General features: G+C 36.9%; 2 protein-coding genes and 1 long non-coding RNA gene across 3 annotated transcripts; 2 read left to right on the top strand and 1 right to left on the bottom strand.

The window, feature by feature from the left end:
- The first annotated feature begins 3 nt into the window (after positions 1 to 3).
- On the top strand, positions 4 to 3,628 carry LOC117155714 (serine/threonine-protein phosphatase PP1-gamma catalytic subunit B). The gene is made up of 5 exons (XM_033331983.2): positions 4 to 238; positions 946 to 1,077; positions 1,193 to 1,423; positions 1,498 to 1,826; positions 1,965 to 3,628. The coding sequence occupies exons 1-5, from the start codon at positions 184 to 186 to the stop codon at positions 2,205 to 2,207; spliced, it is 990 nt and encodes a 329-aa protein (XP_033187874.1). The 5' UTR covers positions 4 to 183; the 3' UTR covers positions 2,208 to 3,628.
- Positions 3,629 to 4,967: 1,339 nt separating this feature from the next.
- On the top strand, positions 4,968 to 10,938 carry LOC117155712 (T-box transcription factor TBX10). Its single transcript, XM_033331980.2, has 4 exons — positions 4,968 to 5,752; positions 5,834 to 6,171; positions 6,335 to 6,586; positions 9,460 to 10,938. Exons 1-4 carry the CDS (start codon positions 5,623 to 5,625, stop codon positions 9,961 to 9,963), a joined length of 1,224 nt encoding a protein of 407 aa, XP_033187871.1. The 5' UTR covers positions 4,968 to 5,622; the 3' UTR covers positions 9,964 to 10,938.
- On the bottom strand, positions 9,903 to 14,617 carry LOC143302887 (uncharacterized). The gene is made up of 5 exons (XR_013058744.1): positions 14,412 to 14,617; positions 12,167 to 12,718; positions 11,508 to 12,078; positions 11,315 to 11,426; positions 9,903 to 10,008 (listed from the first exon to the last, which is right to left on the bottom strand). It is a non-coding gene; the product is annotated as an uncharacterized LOC143302887 (long non-coding RNA).
- Positions 14,618 to 14,803: the final 186 nt, after the last annotated feature.

Here is a 14,803-nt window from a genome sequence, read left to right as displayed (position 1 = left end):
GAGAGGGGGTAAAAGGGAGTGGAGTGCGCGGTTGTCCGGGCGGCCATTGCGGGTACATTGTCCGAAACCGCGAATGCAATTGAGTGCAGCTTGCCACACTAGTGAAATCCACGAAAATCAAAGGTCATCCCCAAAAGAAGGTGCTCCGTGTGAAGCCCGGGACGCGCACAAAACCCCGGCCCGATGGCTGAATCAGACAAACTTAATATTGACAACATCATAGCTCGGCTCTTGGAAGGTAAAGCTGCTCACTTGCCCTCCTTGAGGGAGGGGGAGGGGGGGGGGGTGATAGGACCTGAACTGTCTCCCGCGTCACCCTTTGTTATAACTTCTTCAACACGTAGTCCCTTACAATTTAAGTTGAACATTCGGCTGAAGATATTGCGTCTTTCGTTTTTCTTTTCATTCTTTTATCTTCTTCTTAGGTATCTGGTTTCTTTGATCGATTACGCAACTATCTTTAAATATAACCGATCTTAAATATTTTACACAAACCGACAATTGTTTGTTTACATGAAGTGAGATTGGCAATGTAATAGAAATGACTAGTTCTTGGATAAGACTCTTGCCTTGAGCTTGAGTGATTGCTGCAATATACTTTGTAATTTTTAATTTTACTTCTACTTGTCTCTATTATTTATAAAAGGATCCTAAAATGTATTAATAAATTAAACTGATTCATTCAAGAAGTTGTTCACTGTTAATGTTATAAAAAAAGTATAGTTTTGTATTACATACGAAAAGATGGATATATGTTAAACTTCTTGAATACTTGATTTGCGTCCTCTCAATGTAGGGACTGTTATTTATGTCTGTTGTACAGAAAATCACTTTTCTTTTAAGTTTTTTTTTTTATCATGTATTTACAAGCTGCTTATAAAATTTGAGAATAAATTCTATTATATTTCATTGTACTTATTGCATGAAGATATTTTAATCTTATAGTGCGGGGAGCCAGGCCAGGGAAAAATGTACAATTAACAGAAGGAGAAATAAAAGGACTTTGCCTGAAGTCACGTGAAATTTTTTTATCACAACCTATTTTGTTAGAACTTGAAGCACCGCTTAAAATATGTGGTAAGTTATTTTTTATTATAATTCATACTTCATTTTTTTATTTTATTATGCACATATAAGTATGTATGTCAAGATATTTCAGGCAATAAGAAACAAAACGAATTTTACTTTTAAGGTGATATTCATGGGCAATATTATGATTTACTACGACTATTCGAATATGGTGGATTTCCACCAGAGAGTAACTATCTGTTTCTAGGAGACTATGTTGATAGAGGAAAACAGTCTTTAGAGACAATTTGTCTCCTCCTTGCCTATAAAATCAAATATCCTGAGAACTTCTTTTTACTTCGTGGAAATCATGAATGTGCATCCATTAATAGGATATATGGATTTTATGATGAATGTAAAAAATTACGTTTAAATGTAGCTTATTATAAAATGTTTGAATCTTAATCCTTACATTCTGGTATTATTCAGGTAAACGACGTTACAATATTAAACTATGGAAAACATTTACGGATTGTTTCAACTGCTTACCTGTTGCGGCAATAGTTGACGAAAAAATATTTTGTTGCCATGGTGGCCTTAGTCCAGATCTACAAAACATGGAACAGATCAGACGTATTATGCGACCAACAGATGTACCTGATCAAGGCTTATTGTGTGATCTATTATGGTCTGATCCAGACAAAGATACAATGGGTTGGGGAGAAAATGATCGTGGGGTATCATTTACATTTGGAGCTGAAGTAGTTGCCAAATTTTTACATAAGCATGACTTTGACCTTATTTGTCGTGCTCATCAGGTATGTATGTCATGACATATACAGAACTTTTAATTTTAGTATATTATTCGTGTAAGACTTTATTTTTCAAATGTTATTATGATTGTGTAATTTCAATAAATTCTGAAAATATTAAGTAAAAATCTATGAAAATTTTAGGTGGTAGAAGATGGCTATGAATTTTTTGCAAAGAGACAGTTAGTTACCCTGTTCTCAGCACCAAACTACTGTGGCGAATTCGATAATGCTGGAGCTATGATGTCCGTTGATGAAACTCTCATGTGTAGTTTCCAAATTCTAAAACCAGCTGACAAAAAGAAATTAACGTACGGTGGCCTGAATGCAAATAGACCAGTGACTCCCCCACGAGGCGGTGGAAACAACAAAAGCAAGAAGAAGTGAAATCCTTAGATTTGTTTCTCATCCTTTTTTTTTGAACGTAACGTTTAGAACTTCAAAATAACTCCCTTAAAACCCTCAGTCTTTTAAGACATTAAGTTCTTGTAAGAGAAAAGATGTTATTGTTATTATTTCCTAGTATCGCTACTATTATTATCAACGCTATTACCATATTATTTTCGAATTTATCATGAATTCCGCTCACACATTAATGATCACACTTTAAGTAAAAGAAAATCCCGGAGGGGCGTAGTTTGTTAAGCGAAAGATAAACAAAGAAGTTCTTCATTAAAATAGAACAGTTCAAAGAGGGGAAAAATGCTATTAAATGGGTGTCTATAAAAAATTAACAGTAAGTTCAGTTATTGAAGATTAGATTAGAAATTCTATTAGAAGTATTGTTACAAAATACAAGAAAATTTCATGACGAATTCATTCTTAATTCTTTGCTTAACATTTTCTTCGGTGTTTTTATAGAATAAACGATTAGAAATTGCAATATCACTGATCAGAATATCATGGCATGGTACAATTGATGTAATATTAGACACAATTTTATTGTGCTATTTCTTCGCTTTGATGGCATGCATAACTACCTTATGTTAATGATAATATATGAATACTATCGAATACATAGTGGTTCTTAATGACATAAGTTCCAAGTGTGATACATAATTTTGGCTTTGTTATATTTCTGTAAATTGCACAAAATTTGTAAGTAACATACAGATACGACTTTCATAAAGAGACCGTTTTTGTAGAATGTGCTTTTGTAATTAAATTTTTATAAATCGCAAAAAAACAGTATGTTTTAGCTGTTCAGTAAAAATCGATTTCAATGAATATTTTTAAAAGAAAAAAGACTTATATATATATATATATACACATATATATATTCCTTATTTATACCTGTATCCCAAAATAAATTTATGATATACAAAGTATCGTGTATCCGTGAAGATTCACTGGATTCTTCATGACATGCATTGCATTACTAATTTTCGGGAGGAAATGGTAATGATAGAACTACTATAAAAGCAGGCTGTAAATGTGTATAATGCAAGTAGCGAAGTTATGCATATATATACATACAATTTAAAAAACAAGGAATGTAAGAAGAAACCCCGATTTGTAAGGATTCATCATATAAACATTAACGGTCCCTTTTGTCGGGAATAATTTCACTAATCTCATATGACCACATTTATATTTTATTATCGATCTTGTTCAGTCCCTTGACATACTCTTCATGTATCATGTAGGTCGTAAAACTATTTTTCAGTGATGTCACCACTACGAATCGTATGTAAGAAGAAATCATAAGGTACTGTTCTGTAAAAATTAGCGCAACAAACACCTGTCATCCGCCTCCCTTGTACTTGTACATTAATTTCTATCTTCTAAATAAAACTCACAAAAAAGCATTCATTTACCTCTTTTGTTCTCAGTTATGCTTAATATCTTTAGTCACCATCTTATATATATCCATTTTTTCATGCTTTATAGAATCATCTTGTCCGATTCTTAATTTGTTCACGAGACATTTTATACATATGTACTTACATATATATACCTGAAAAGCTACTGGTACTATTAATCATATCGTTGCGAAAAGAATGTCCAATAATACAAATTTGTAATACACACATATTTAATTATACAAATCTATTCGTTTTTCCAAATACAGAACTTTATTATTAATTTGATTAGATACTTTAGCAGCTTAAATCGATATAGGTTCAGGTCCATGCTAAAGTAATAAGTACAATCTGATTAGACACTCGATAATCTTAACAGTTCAAGACAGATACATATTTCGATATTTGAAGTTTTGGAATGACGAAATTTCATATATGGTGAACATTATGTTATGTATGAACTGCTAATAATAAATCTCTAAAGTTCTAAACGAACACCGATTTTTAAAACTAGTAATAAAAGTAATGCACAACTACCGTTTGTAAATAATTACAGGAATTGGAAATATAATAACTTCAGAATATACAGATGTTTGTACTTATAACATTTTTCCAATTAGTGTGATGCGATGTATTACAGGAATGAAGAACTTTTGGCTAAAAAATGATGTCGTTCCCCTAAATTGCTACTTCTTAAATTCTCTTCCAAAAAGTGCTTCGATTTAAAAACAATATGTACATAAAAAATTTTAAATAACGGTCAGATAATCTAACTTCGTAATTGATAAGAAAAAGATAAAGATCTATATATGTAGATCGTCTAATCGATAATCACTTGTTTACTTAATGTTGAACTAAAGTTTGCTACGAATGTTTGATTGTTTAAAAGAAAAAAAAAAGAATAGGTTTACATAATTAGACAGATTCCCACAAAGAAGACCGTGAAAGAATAATAATACGTAAAGAAAATTAACTTATATCGTTGTGACGCGGTATCACCGAATCAACACCTCGTTGTAATCAATTAACCCTGATGGTTTAACGTCGAGGTACACGAGAGACGAGCCTCGTCCCTGAGAGCGTACCGTGCTACCCCCGAGTGTTTGCCCCGTCCTCGAAGACTCCGCCTTTTGGCACGGGATTCAGAGGAAGAGGATGTAGTTAGCATCTTGTGAACGCAAGTTAGCCTAGCGTGGGTGTCCGCGTAGGAGGATCTTTGAGAAACCCCTCCTTCCTCGTGGAAACTTTCCCTTCCTCCCGATCCTCCTCTCCACGTTTCTTGATCGGTTTTACCTCAGAGAGAGGAAACCGGCAGAAAGGAGAGGAGGAGATTCCTGTGAAAAGAGAGAGGGCATAGATCGGAGAGTGATGTCTCGATGATAAGCCACGAGGTGTAGTCGACTCGGGGGAGTTCTTTCTGATTCATCCGATGCCGCGTTCACGCCACGGCTTTAAACCTTGTCAGCGTTCGGATCTCGAGGTGAAGACAAGTCCTGTTGACGAGAGGTGTGAGAGCCCGTCGACGATGTCGAGCAACCTCTGATATTCGCTCAGGATCTCGAATCTCGCTGATTGCCTCAAAACGCTTAATGAGCGGTTACGAAAGATAAGCATTCTACGAATCTCGTTCACCGATTCCTTTTTTTCCTTCTATGTTCCGACGTCGACAAACGGTATCCCCATCTGCACGTGTCGTCCGATTGTTTTATACGTATCTGTTGCTCGACCAACGAAAACACTGCAAACAAAAGTAAAAGAAATTCTATAAGTGCTTATACGTGTTGTGACAGTTTCGTTACTTATTATGGGAACACTGGGTGATTGTGTTTAAATTGTGCAATTAACATTCGTCAAAACATTATGTAATTAAAGGAAAGATTCTTTGCAATTATAAGTGAACCTAGTGTTATAGTTCGATAGTTTTGATAAAACAAAAAGTAAATCCACGCATAAAACTTGGAGGGAACTATCCTGTTGATGAAACTTAAGAATCGGTAAAAATGCAACAGCAACATGATCAACGACACGATATTACCGCCGATTGTTGTTATCAGCAATGGGCTTCTCATCATCAGAGTCATCATGCTCAACCTATAACGAATGTACCGTCCCCAATGCAACAAATGGAAGGTACTTTCATCATTTCTTAATCACGAACGTCATTCAAAATATCCAAGATGTTTCTCTTAATATTCTGTAACATTATCTCAGCATGTTTGCAATCAGCGGGAAGAGTGAAACGATCCCGCAGTCCAACTTCATCGAAGGCATCCCTAACTCCGCACGTCACGAATTCATCGATTTCTTCATCGACTGCTGTCCAATCTCGTAATGATAGCAACAATAACAATCATAATCACAGCGATCATCATCCAAGCGAGAATGGCGCAAATTCGACGGAAGAAGCTAGCTCGAAGAGGCCTCTTCATCCTGCTCTCGTTGGTGCTGGAGCTGCATTGGAAGCGAAACCCCTTTGGGAAGAATTTCATCAATTGGGAACGGAAATGATAGTCACTAAAGCTGGAAGAAGAATGTTTCCTACTTTTCAAGTATTACGATAGTTGCTTTTTATATTTAACTGTACATGATACAAAAGGATAAAGACTGCGTGCCTGTCTAATAGAAATTTTTTTTTTTTTTATTTATTTGTTGAAATTACAATCAATTCCCGCGTTGAGAATCGTCTAATAGAAATGAATCCTTAATTTACAGTGTCGATTTTTCGGTTTGGACCCCACTACCGACTACCTTCTAGTGATGGATTTCGTACCTTGCGACGACAAGAGGTACAGATACGCTTTTCACAGTAGCGCTTGGGTAGTTGCTGGTCGTGCGGATCCAGTCTCACCCCCGAGGATTCACGTACATCCTGACAGTCCTGCGAGTGGAGCTCACTGGATGAAGCAGCCAGTTTCCTTCGACAAACTGAAACTGACTAACAATCAACTCGACGACAACGGACATGTGAGTGATATCTTGCTTATTCTTGTTGTATAATTATTCTTTAAACTTTAAACGGTGAATCTGAAACCAGACTTGCTTTATCGCGAAGATGTTTGGATGGCGAACCGAAATGATTATAGAGCAGTGTAATTCATTATGGAAGTAACACAAAAGAGAAACACCTAAGCAATATAATGTAGAATGAGGGATGCAAGGGAAGTCTCCGCTGTAGTATCGCGTTCCATGTGTTTGTCGTTTACGGACGAGTTCGCCTTAATTGACCTGAGATACGAGCCTGTCTTCCGCGAGAAATTACAACGGCGCTACCGACACGCGGTAAAGTTTTACGAGATAATTCGTCTTTTAATGTTCCATCGTTCTTTCTTTTTCCCTTTCAACGATTCACTTTTACGTTTAATGAATCCCGACCGTAAAAAGATCCGATTTCGTTTATGACGCATACTCGTATTTCTTGAATAATTTCATCCGGCGCAAAAATGAATTGAATGGATGTTGAATGAACGAAAAACCATCGGTCGTTAAACAGTAAATCGGCTACGCTGCATAGTACGACAATGAAGCATGGTTCCATTGGAAGCTATTATCGTCTTACGAGTAATTAGTAGCAATAATTGTTTTAACACGTTGTTCAGATTTATGTCTTGTTGGCAGATGAAGCTTCATCGCTAAGGAAACGAGTCATTGACTTTATTTCCTTTAGGATTATTCTTATAAAAAATGAATGCTGTAAATAATTAAATTAGGAAAATTATAGTAAACCAGTTCGTGCTATTTCATTGACATATAGATTTGAATATTAGTTTAGGATTGTGATTGCTAGTATTGGAACTCTATCACTAGCTTTCGTCGTATTTCTACTGAACACACTCCCACTTTGTGTACTCTTTACATCTTCTCTTGTCCGCGCCTTATTAATCCTGTTCTCCTGTCGCCACGCAGAACGGCAATAGAAACTATACCGCACGTAAAGTAATGTAAACATATGTAATATAAACTAAGCCGTGGAAGCCCTGGGAAAAGACGGTAAAACTTTGGTGTTTACGATTTTTAAAAGAATTACCAGCGTAAAAGAATTCTTCATTCTTATAGCGTAGAAAATTATAAATGTGAAAGTATATAGCTATTTGGGAAGTTGGTTTACTTAACCAACCACTTAAATTTCATTAAACTAAAAAATTACTTAACAGAAAATTATTTTACTATCAACTCTAGATAAAACATTCTAACTAAGGGGACAGTATATGCCAAACAATTACCTAGAGTGAAAGACAAATTTGTTTTGCAGTTGATGCTAAACTTAAATTTCATAAAATTAAAAAATTAGCTAATATAAAATTATTCTGTTACTCCGTGTATGCTACGGAACAGGTAGCGTCAAGCAATCAGGGAAAGTATAAAGCAGTGAACAGTAATTTGTTACAATCTACTGTTCACATGCCTCGAACCTCGAAAAATTCTTCCATTCTTCTTAACCCTCGTTCTTCTTCATTATGTCCTAATGCACCTGCAGTTGTGCCAAAAATAATCGTCCCTACGTATCCGTGCCAAATTCAACGTGTCAGGCACCATTGCAAATGAAGTGTTTCAGTGTTGAGGTGTATTGGCATACTGATTAATGAATTTACCTTCGGTTGATTCGTCAGTCGCTAATCAGTGAGAGAACGGGTGTGCGCAACCTTCGAACTATCATAATATCCACCAAACGCGATGTCACAACTCATCCTCCCCGGATTGGTTTCAATTTGGTTGCTCTTAATTCTCATCCATTTATTTCAAAAATTGCACGATCACACGGTTGTCCAACGTATGATCGATTATTCCAAATGCAAATCAATCGCATCCGGAAATTTTCTCTAAGTTCTATCTGTGGCTCAATATTCAACTACGAGACAAAAACAGTACAAATTTTGCACATATATCATTCGACAGCAGATAAGAAAATACGGGATTATTTTCATCGGACGGATTTTCTTGACGAACACCGTACGCTTTCAAAACACGGAGACTCTTTAGTTCGCGTTCCGTTCGAAAATTTATTGCGTTTCGCGCAGAAAGAATTTTGACTCGTGGAGGGTGACCCTTCTTTCACGCGCTATGGAACAGTTTGTTCCTTTAATTGCGCTTGGAAAGACGTGCCACCGGGTTTTATAAAAAAGTTGGAATCCAGCGTTGAAACGCTCAACGATCTCAGTTTCTTAATTGGTGGTTTTGTACTTTCAAATGCTTTCAGCGAAGAAAAGAGTTCAAAACAAGTTTGAAAATCATAGAAAATTCTGTCTCAAACTTTAATTTTTAAAATACTTCAAATGGAAATCAGAAAGGATCATCTTAAGAAGATAGACGAGTGGAATGTTGAAACAATGGCAACCAAAATTGCATATCCGAAAAAATTTAGTTGCCGGTGTCAGGCCACACACATATTCTGTATTGCGAGGATGACCCTTTTCCTCCCTCCTTCCCTCTGCACTCCATTTTCTGTGTATTCAAAGAAACACATGCCCTAGCTCACATATGCCGGTGTGCAAGAGGAATGACGAGGGTGTCGGGTTGCCAGAAAGAATCGGGGGTTAGTTTTTACACTAATTAGTCACCGAGTCTCTTGTGGCTGTCAAACATTGTGACCGCCCCCCTGCGGTTGTCCTTCCTCTAAGAGGAAGAAGGTCCTCACGTGTGCTTTTTTTTATTCATTTTCTTCTTTGCTTCTTTTCACCCGTTACGATCACTGTGTATCAATAATATATTACACCATAAGATCATAGGAAAGCTTCACATACTTTCTCATAAGTAATTTTATTTAAGAATTTAATTAATTCTTACCTAAATCTTTATATATCCAATATAAGTAACAATTATTTTATTATTTTACGTTACAGATAATCCTGAACTCGATGCATAGATATCAGCCACGATGCCACGTAGTGGTTGCACCATCGCCGCCGGGTTCCGCTCCCGATCCTCGTACGGAGAATTTCAAAACTTTCACCTTTCCGGAAACGCGATTCACTGCGGTCACGGCTTATCAAAATCATCGTATCACGCAACTCAAAATTGCTAGCAATCCATTTGCGAAAGGTTTTCGTGACTGTGAATCGGATGAGTGTGACTCTGTCGCAGTTTCAAGTATGCAGAATCCTGCAAAGAGACCTGCAACAGGAAGTGCCAGCGTTTTGACATCCAACTACGTAAACACGATACCCACCGTACAAATTCCAAGCATATCGAGCCAAGAACATCATCAATTTTACGGTGCGACCGCAGCAGGACCTTGGACTTACCCTGGACACCATGGACAACCAACTGCACATATGAATTCGGTCCACTATCCTGCGCATCCTCATCATCCCCATACTGGACCCTCATTGTATGGGCCACGGTAATTCGGATCTCTATTTTCTTGGGAATTCATGAAAGTTTCGGTGAAACTGTGAACAATTGTGATTGTGATTCAAAGTAGATTTTTATACGATAAATGCTTACTGCTAAATTGCTCGATGAAAGTATCTATAAGGCGAAGAAGATAAAATTATTTAATTAAAACTAGAATAGCCAAAAATGATGCTTTGGTTTTAATCGAGTGCCAAAGTTTTATCATAATACGTCGCGTGATAGAAAATAAGTATTACGCGAAGTATAAGCTTAACAAATTGTGCCTTAATAGAGAAATAATAACGAGAAACACTTATCAAAGTTATACCAAAGATAATGTTGATTATATTTAAATATATAATATACAGTTACTTAAATTATATGTAGTGTACCTTTGTAGATAAGAAGATATAAAGAACAATTGTAAATTGAGAGTAATGATACGATCGATAATGGCATACTTCTCGTGACGCAAGGTCCCTAGATAAATCATTATTATTTTCATAAACGTACTTACTATTTATTTAAAAATACTTAATATTTAATGATTCGTATATGTAAAATACTAGGATATTTGTAAGATTTATCGAAGATGCTTATATTAAAATGATGATTTACTAGAGGATCTTGCAAAAGCACAAGAGAGAAAATTAAAGTTCCATTGGTGTTCACGATGATCAAATCGCGTGATACAAATCGGTGGTGTCGTAGGTCCGTAGCGGACTGGTTGAGAAAGAAAGTGCCTTTTGTAGGAGCAAAGTGCATCTATTTATACAGGGTGTCTGAAATGCCAAACGAGCCTAAAACGCTCTCGAGCCAAGACGGGAAAGTAAACGCACCGTGACAACCCATGAGAGAGCTTGGCTACTAAGTGCCTTAATAAATTATTCTCCAAGTATCGTGTACCATTGTGTTTCGAAACTTTCTTGCCTTCTTATGTTACACAACGTATTCGAAAAAATGGAAACTCTATAAAGTAAACGAGAATCTAAAGCCAAGTACTTGAGTTTAAAGTTAACCATTTCACAACCTCTTACGAATTCCTTTTCCCGTGATTTCCTTGTGGTCCAATGACGCGTATATAAGTGAACATTTTTTCTCGAACTGCTCTTTTCAAAATTTGTCAAAGAAGTTTTCAAATGTTTGCTCGAATTGTTTTACCAAACGTTCACATAAACGTAGTATGTACACGACTTGACATCGGGACTGTTAGAAATGACAATCTAATGCCAACAAAGCGAAGTAGCATAGAATTTGAGCGTCTCAGTCTGTCGGTTCCTAAGCGTAGAAAAACGGATGGACCGACGTGCACCATGATTGATGGCGACGCGAAGAACCTCGTTGTGTAAACATATTATATACCGTATCCTTAATGACTCTCGGTGAACATCTTCCCTCGTGCATTCACAAAACGTTTTGCAGTCATTCATGACCCGCACATGTTTCCGCAATGAATAAAAATAAGAGCAGAAACCTGGATTGAAACGAGCGAAGTAACTATTATTATTCAAATTGATATTGCATTAATTTTGAATGTGTGTGTATCAATTTGTACCTTTGCAGTTTCTTTCTTTGATTTTTAACCCAATGCTCCTTTCTAGCCAGAGTAAAACATAAAGAAACAGATGATCAGCCAGTTGTTACATTCTTAACACGTTTCTATTACTCCTTGTTGAAAAGAAGCAGATCGTGTTCCAAGATTTTCGACACATGTCCATAAAAAATGAAACTTTCTCTCAACTGGAGATGGCAAAAGCAGAAGTAAAGAAGGGAAGATGAAATCTCATGTTTCGAGAGAACCGGTGCAAGCATAGACTTTTCATCTACAGAGAGACCGCGCTTATCGGTGACGCGTGACGGCGCCGGTAATAAAAAGGGGCGGCCGTCGGCCTATCTTCGCTCATTCTTTCATCTTCCTCGTAGGTACTAGTCCCGTGGAAGTTAACCCCTAACCCTTGACGGGGTTAGTTGACATTGCGCTGCTGGTGGCACCGCTGTTCGCGAGAACCAGCTGTTCTCGAAGATCTACCTTTCAGAAACTTGAAAGGACGCCTTTCTCGATAAGCGGGACACCGGCGACGTTATAATGATAATTCATCGGTTAATAAGTATAGCTATGAATATGTCTAAAAAAAACAAAGATTTTTTTAATAAATAATCATAGAAGATAGAAAGTGGAGGATCGAACAGAAATATCTGTAAAATGATAATTACTTCAATATTCATGAATCTATATAAATTTTGCGTTCTATCTTAAAAAAAGAAAGAAAAGACTCCCAACGAAGCATCTGGAATTTGTCACTTATCCTTCGACCACCCAAATACGGTATCTTTGAACAAAGATTCTATCCACTGAATGATATCCCGTATAAGATGAAACGACAGGTTGCGCTAGAAATAAGGAGAATAAAATGACAGACAGCAGTCTAGAGAAAGCGACTGCTTAATAAATTTCGCTAATTTTCCGGTAGTAGCTTGTTGGTCTCGGATCAAAGACCGACAAATGAATCGCTCAGTAGATAGAAGAAAAAAAGGCGAGAAATAGGAAGAAAAAGCAAGGAAGAGCGTGCATCCGTAAACCGAAACATCTTGGGGTGAGGTCTTGCGTTATCCCACGGGCTATGAATCCGTCATCGCTAGCTACCAGAGGGAATACTGCGTATACGTGCAACGACTGCCAGGGCTTTTATAGTTTCCATGCAGTTTGATATAACCAAACGGTTTTTAAACCTTCAACAAGAACTGCGCTTTACTTTCAACCAGCCTCTGGAACACAAAAAAGATGAAAGCTCCTGAATAGTGTAGATGAATGAACAATGGTTGAATTTTTTGATACATAGTTCTTTCATTGGTTTTCAAGCCTTTCTTCATAATATTTCGACAAAAATGAAGATTAGTTCATACATTAAGCGGGACGAATAAGCTTACGTTAACGAATAAGAAATAACTATAATTATAAAATTCTCTCTTTGTGATCTTGAAATACTTGAAGAGAATAGAAGGAAATACTTTCCCAGGGGTTTTGTCAATTTTATGAAAAACAAAAAGAACATTTGTTATTTCGAGAGATAGGGAGAGGTTTCCGTTTCGGTGCAAAGCTCTCAAAAGAAGAGAAGCGTGTAGATCTAGTGTCTCGTACGACGGTGGCGTATACGACGAGCAGAAGTTCATATCCTGCGGTACCAGCCACACGAATATGGCTGCAATGACAGATTTACAGATTCCAGCCATCGGGCTGGTCGCTTCTTCGAGATTCTTAAAGCATACGTTCAGCGAGCGAGATGTGCCTTGGATGGTCCGAGTGCGCGTCAAATCGCACCTCGACTGTTTATGCTTTACGTCTGCAACCTTCGTCTCTGTCTACTTCTTAAATTTCTTCGTCGTCACCGCCCTTCTTTTGCTCCATGTGACTCGCGTTTTATTTAAGTATTGAAATCTTGAAAACTCGGTTTAACAGTTCTTGTACTTTTTCAAACCAATTTGTCAATTTTTTATATATATTACATTAAAACAGTGATTCTATTGTTCAACCCAATATTAAAGTTATAGTCTTAATTTACAAAAAAATGTATTTTTGAATTCAAAATCTAAAAGAAGAAATTCATTGCACGGTAACCGAAATTAAGCATCAAATACAGCATATAATTGACATTGAAAAAGTAACGAGCATCGTCGTTAGCTTGTGCTCGAGTCTTATTAGCAACAATAAAATCGGCCGCTTGTCGACTCATCCTTCTTAATTGCACGACGACAGGTGACTTGGAACAAATATGATTTAAAATTGGATTTCATCGTAAATTTAACTTCGTGCCAAAATGTTGCAAATGTTCCAAATTTTTCTTCCCTTTTTTCGACACACGCATTGCTTCCTAAACCGTATCCTTGATAAAAATGAATTTTATTGAAATATGCATGGTAGGAAGAAAACAGGAAGAAAGACGGACATATCTGTTAGCGCCATGAAAACTGTCCAAGCAAGCGAAGTACCCGAAGACAGACACTGACCGTGAACTGCGAGACCTAAAAGAAGTTTACCTTATGTCGTAAATAGAGGGACGTCTTTCTTACGTACGAAGTTGACAGAACCACGTGCTCCACAAACTTTCGAAGAATCTCAATCTTTCGTTTAAGCTTTATGTTAAACTTCGTGAGCTTTCGTTATTTTATAGCTGAAATGTGTCTTCATCTATATATATATATATATATATATATATATATATATATATATATGTGTGTGTGTGTGTGTGTGTGTGTGTGTGTGTGTGTGTGTGTGTGTGTATTCTATTTATAAAATTTTGTATAACAATTAATATGACATAAAATCATGATCAATTACACTAATGCTATTCAAATAAATGAATGAGTCAATGTTTTTACAGAATTCTCTCGGCACTATTCGATACTTGTCAATTCTGCGAAAAAACTACAGTAAAAGAGGAGTAGTACGCATAAGGTGAACCTCAAAAGATTTTCGCTGTAACATAGTCGGCAGGCATATCCTATCTCGCCGCTGGAATCCTCATATGTCTTTCATCGTGCCTTTCCAACACCTCGGAACCTCTCGGATCATTTTGCTCGGTCTCTCTTCCTCTTTTCTTCCGAGAGTCCATGTCTCAAGCCACGGCAATACGAGAAGGCAATCATATCCCATCCCACTGTCCCAGCTCGACCAAAATATCACTTCGACTACTTACTGAGTGGCCAAAACCAGGGCCGTGTTTGCGCGGTGTGTCGATCACCCCATTGAACTTCTATTCTGCGCTAATTACTCACTCGGCTGCATTGCGTGTTGCAATGACATCGAACGATTCTGACTTTTTCTTTGAGTTCTTATTTATAATGTGAAAGCGA

This window comes from Bombus vancouverensis, chromosome 6 (genome assembly GCF_051014615.1).
Source record: "Bombus vancouverensis nearcticus chromosome 6, iyBomVanc1_principal, whole genome shotgun sequence".
NCBI lineage: Eukaryota > Metazoa > Arthropoda > Insecta > Hymenoptera > Apidae > Bombus > Bombus vancouverensis.
The sequence above is the reverse complement of the archived record's forward strand: the minus strand, read 5'-3'. Positions and strand labels throughout refer to the sequence as shown.

What these genes read in the sequence shown, in the direction of transcription:
- LOC117155714 (XM_033331983.2), top strand. Translation starts at nt 184, where the DNA reads ATGGCTGAATCAGACAAACTTAATATTGACAACATCATAGCTCGGCTC. An exon ending in CATAGCTCGGCTCTTGGAAG is followed by an intron (nt 239 to 945) that starts GTAAAGCTGCTC and finishes TTAATCTTATAG; the next exon opens with TGCGGGGAGCCAGGCCAGGG. An exon ending in ATATGGATTTTATGATGAAT is followed by an intron (nt 1,424 to 1,497) that starts GTAAAAAATTAC and finishes GGTATTATTCAG; the next exon opens with GTAAACGACGTTACAATATT.
- LOC117155712 (XM_033331980.2), top strand. Translation starts at nt 5,623, where the DNA reads ATGCAACAGCAACATGATCAACGACACGATATTACCGCCGATTGTTGT. An exon ending in CCCAATGCAACAAATGGAAG is followed by an intron (nt 5,753 to 5,833) that starts GTACTTTCATCA and finishes ACATTATCTCAG; the next exon opens with CATGTTTGCAATCAGCGGGA. An exon ending in GAATGTTTCCTACTTTTCAA is followed by an intron (nt 6,172 to 6,334) that starts GTATTACGATAG and finishes CTTAATTTACAG; the next exon opens with TGTCGATTTTTCGGTTTGGA.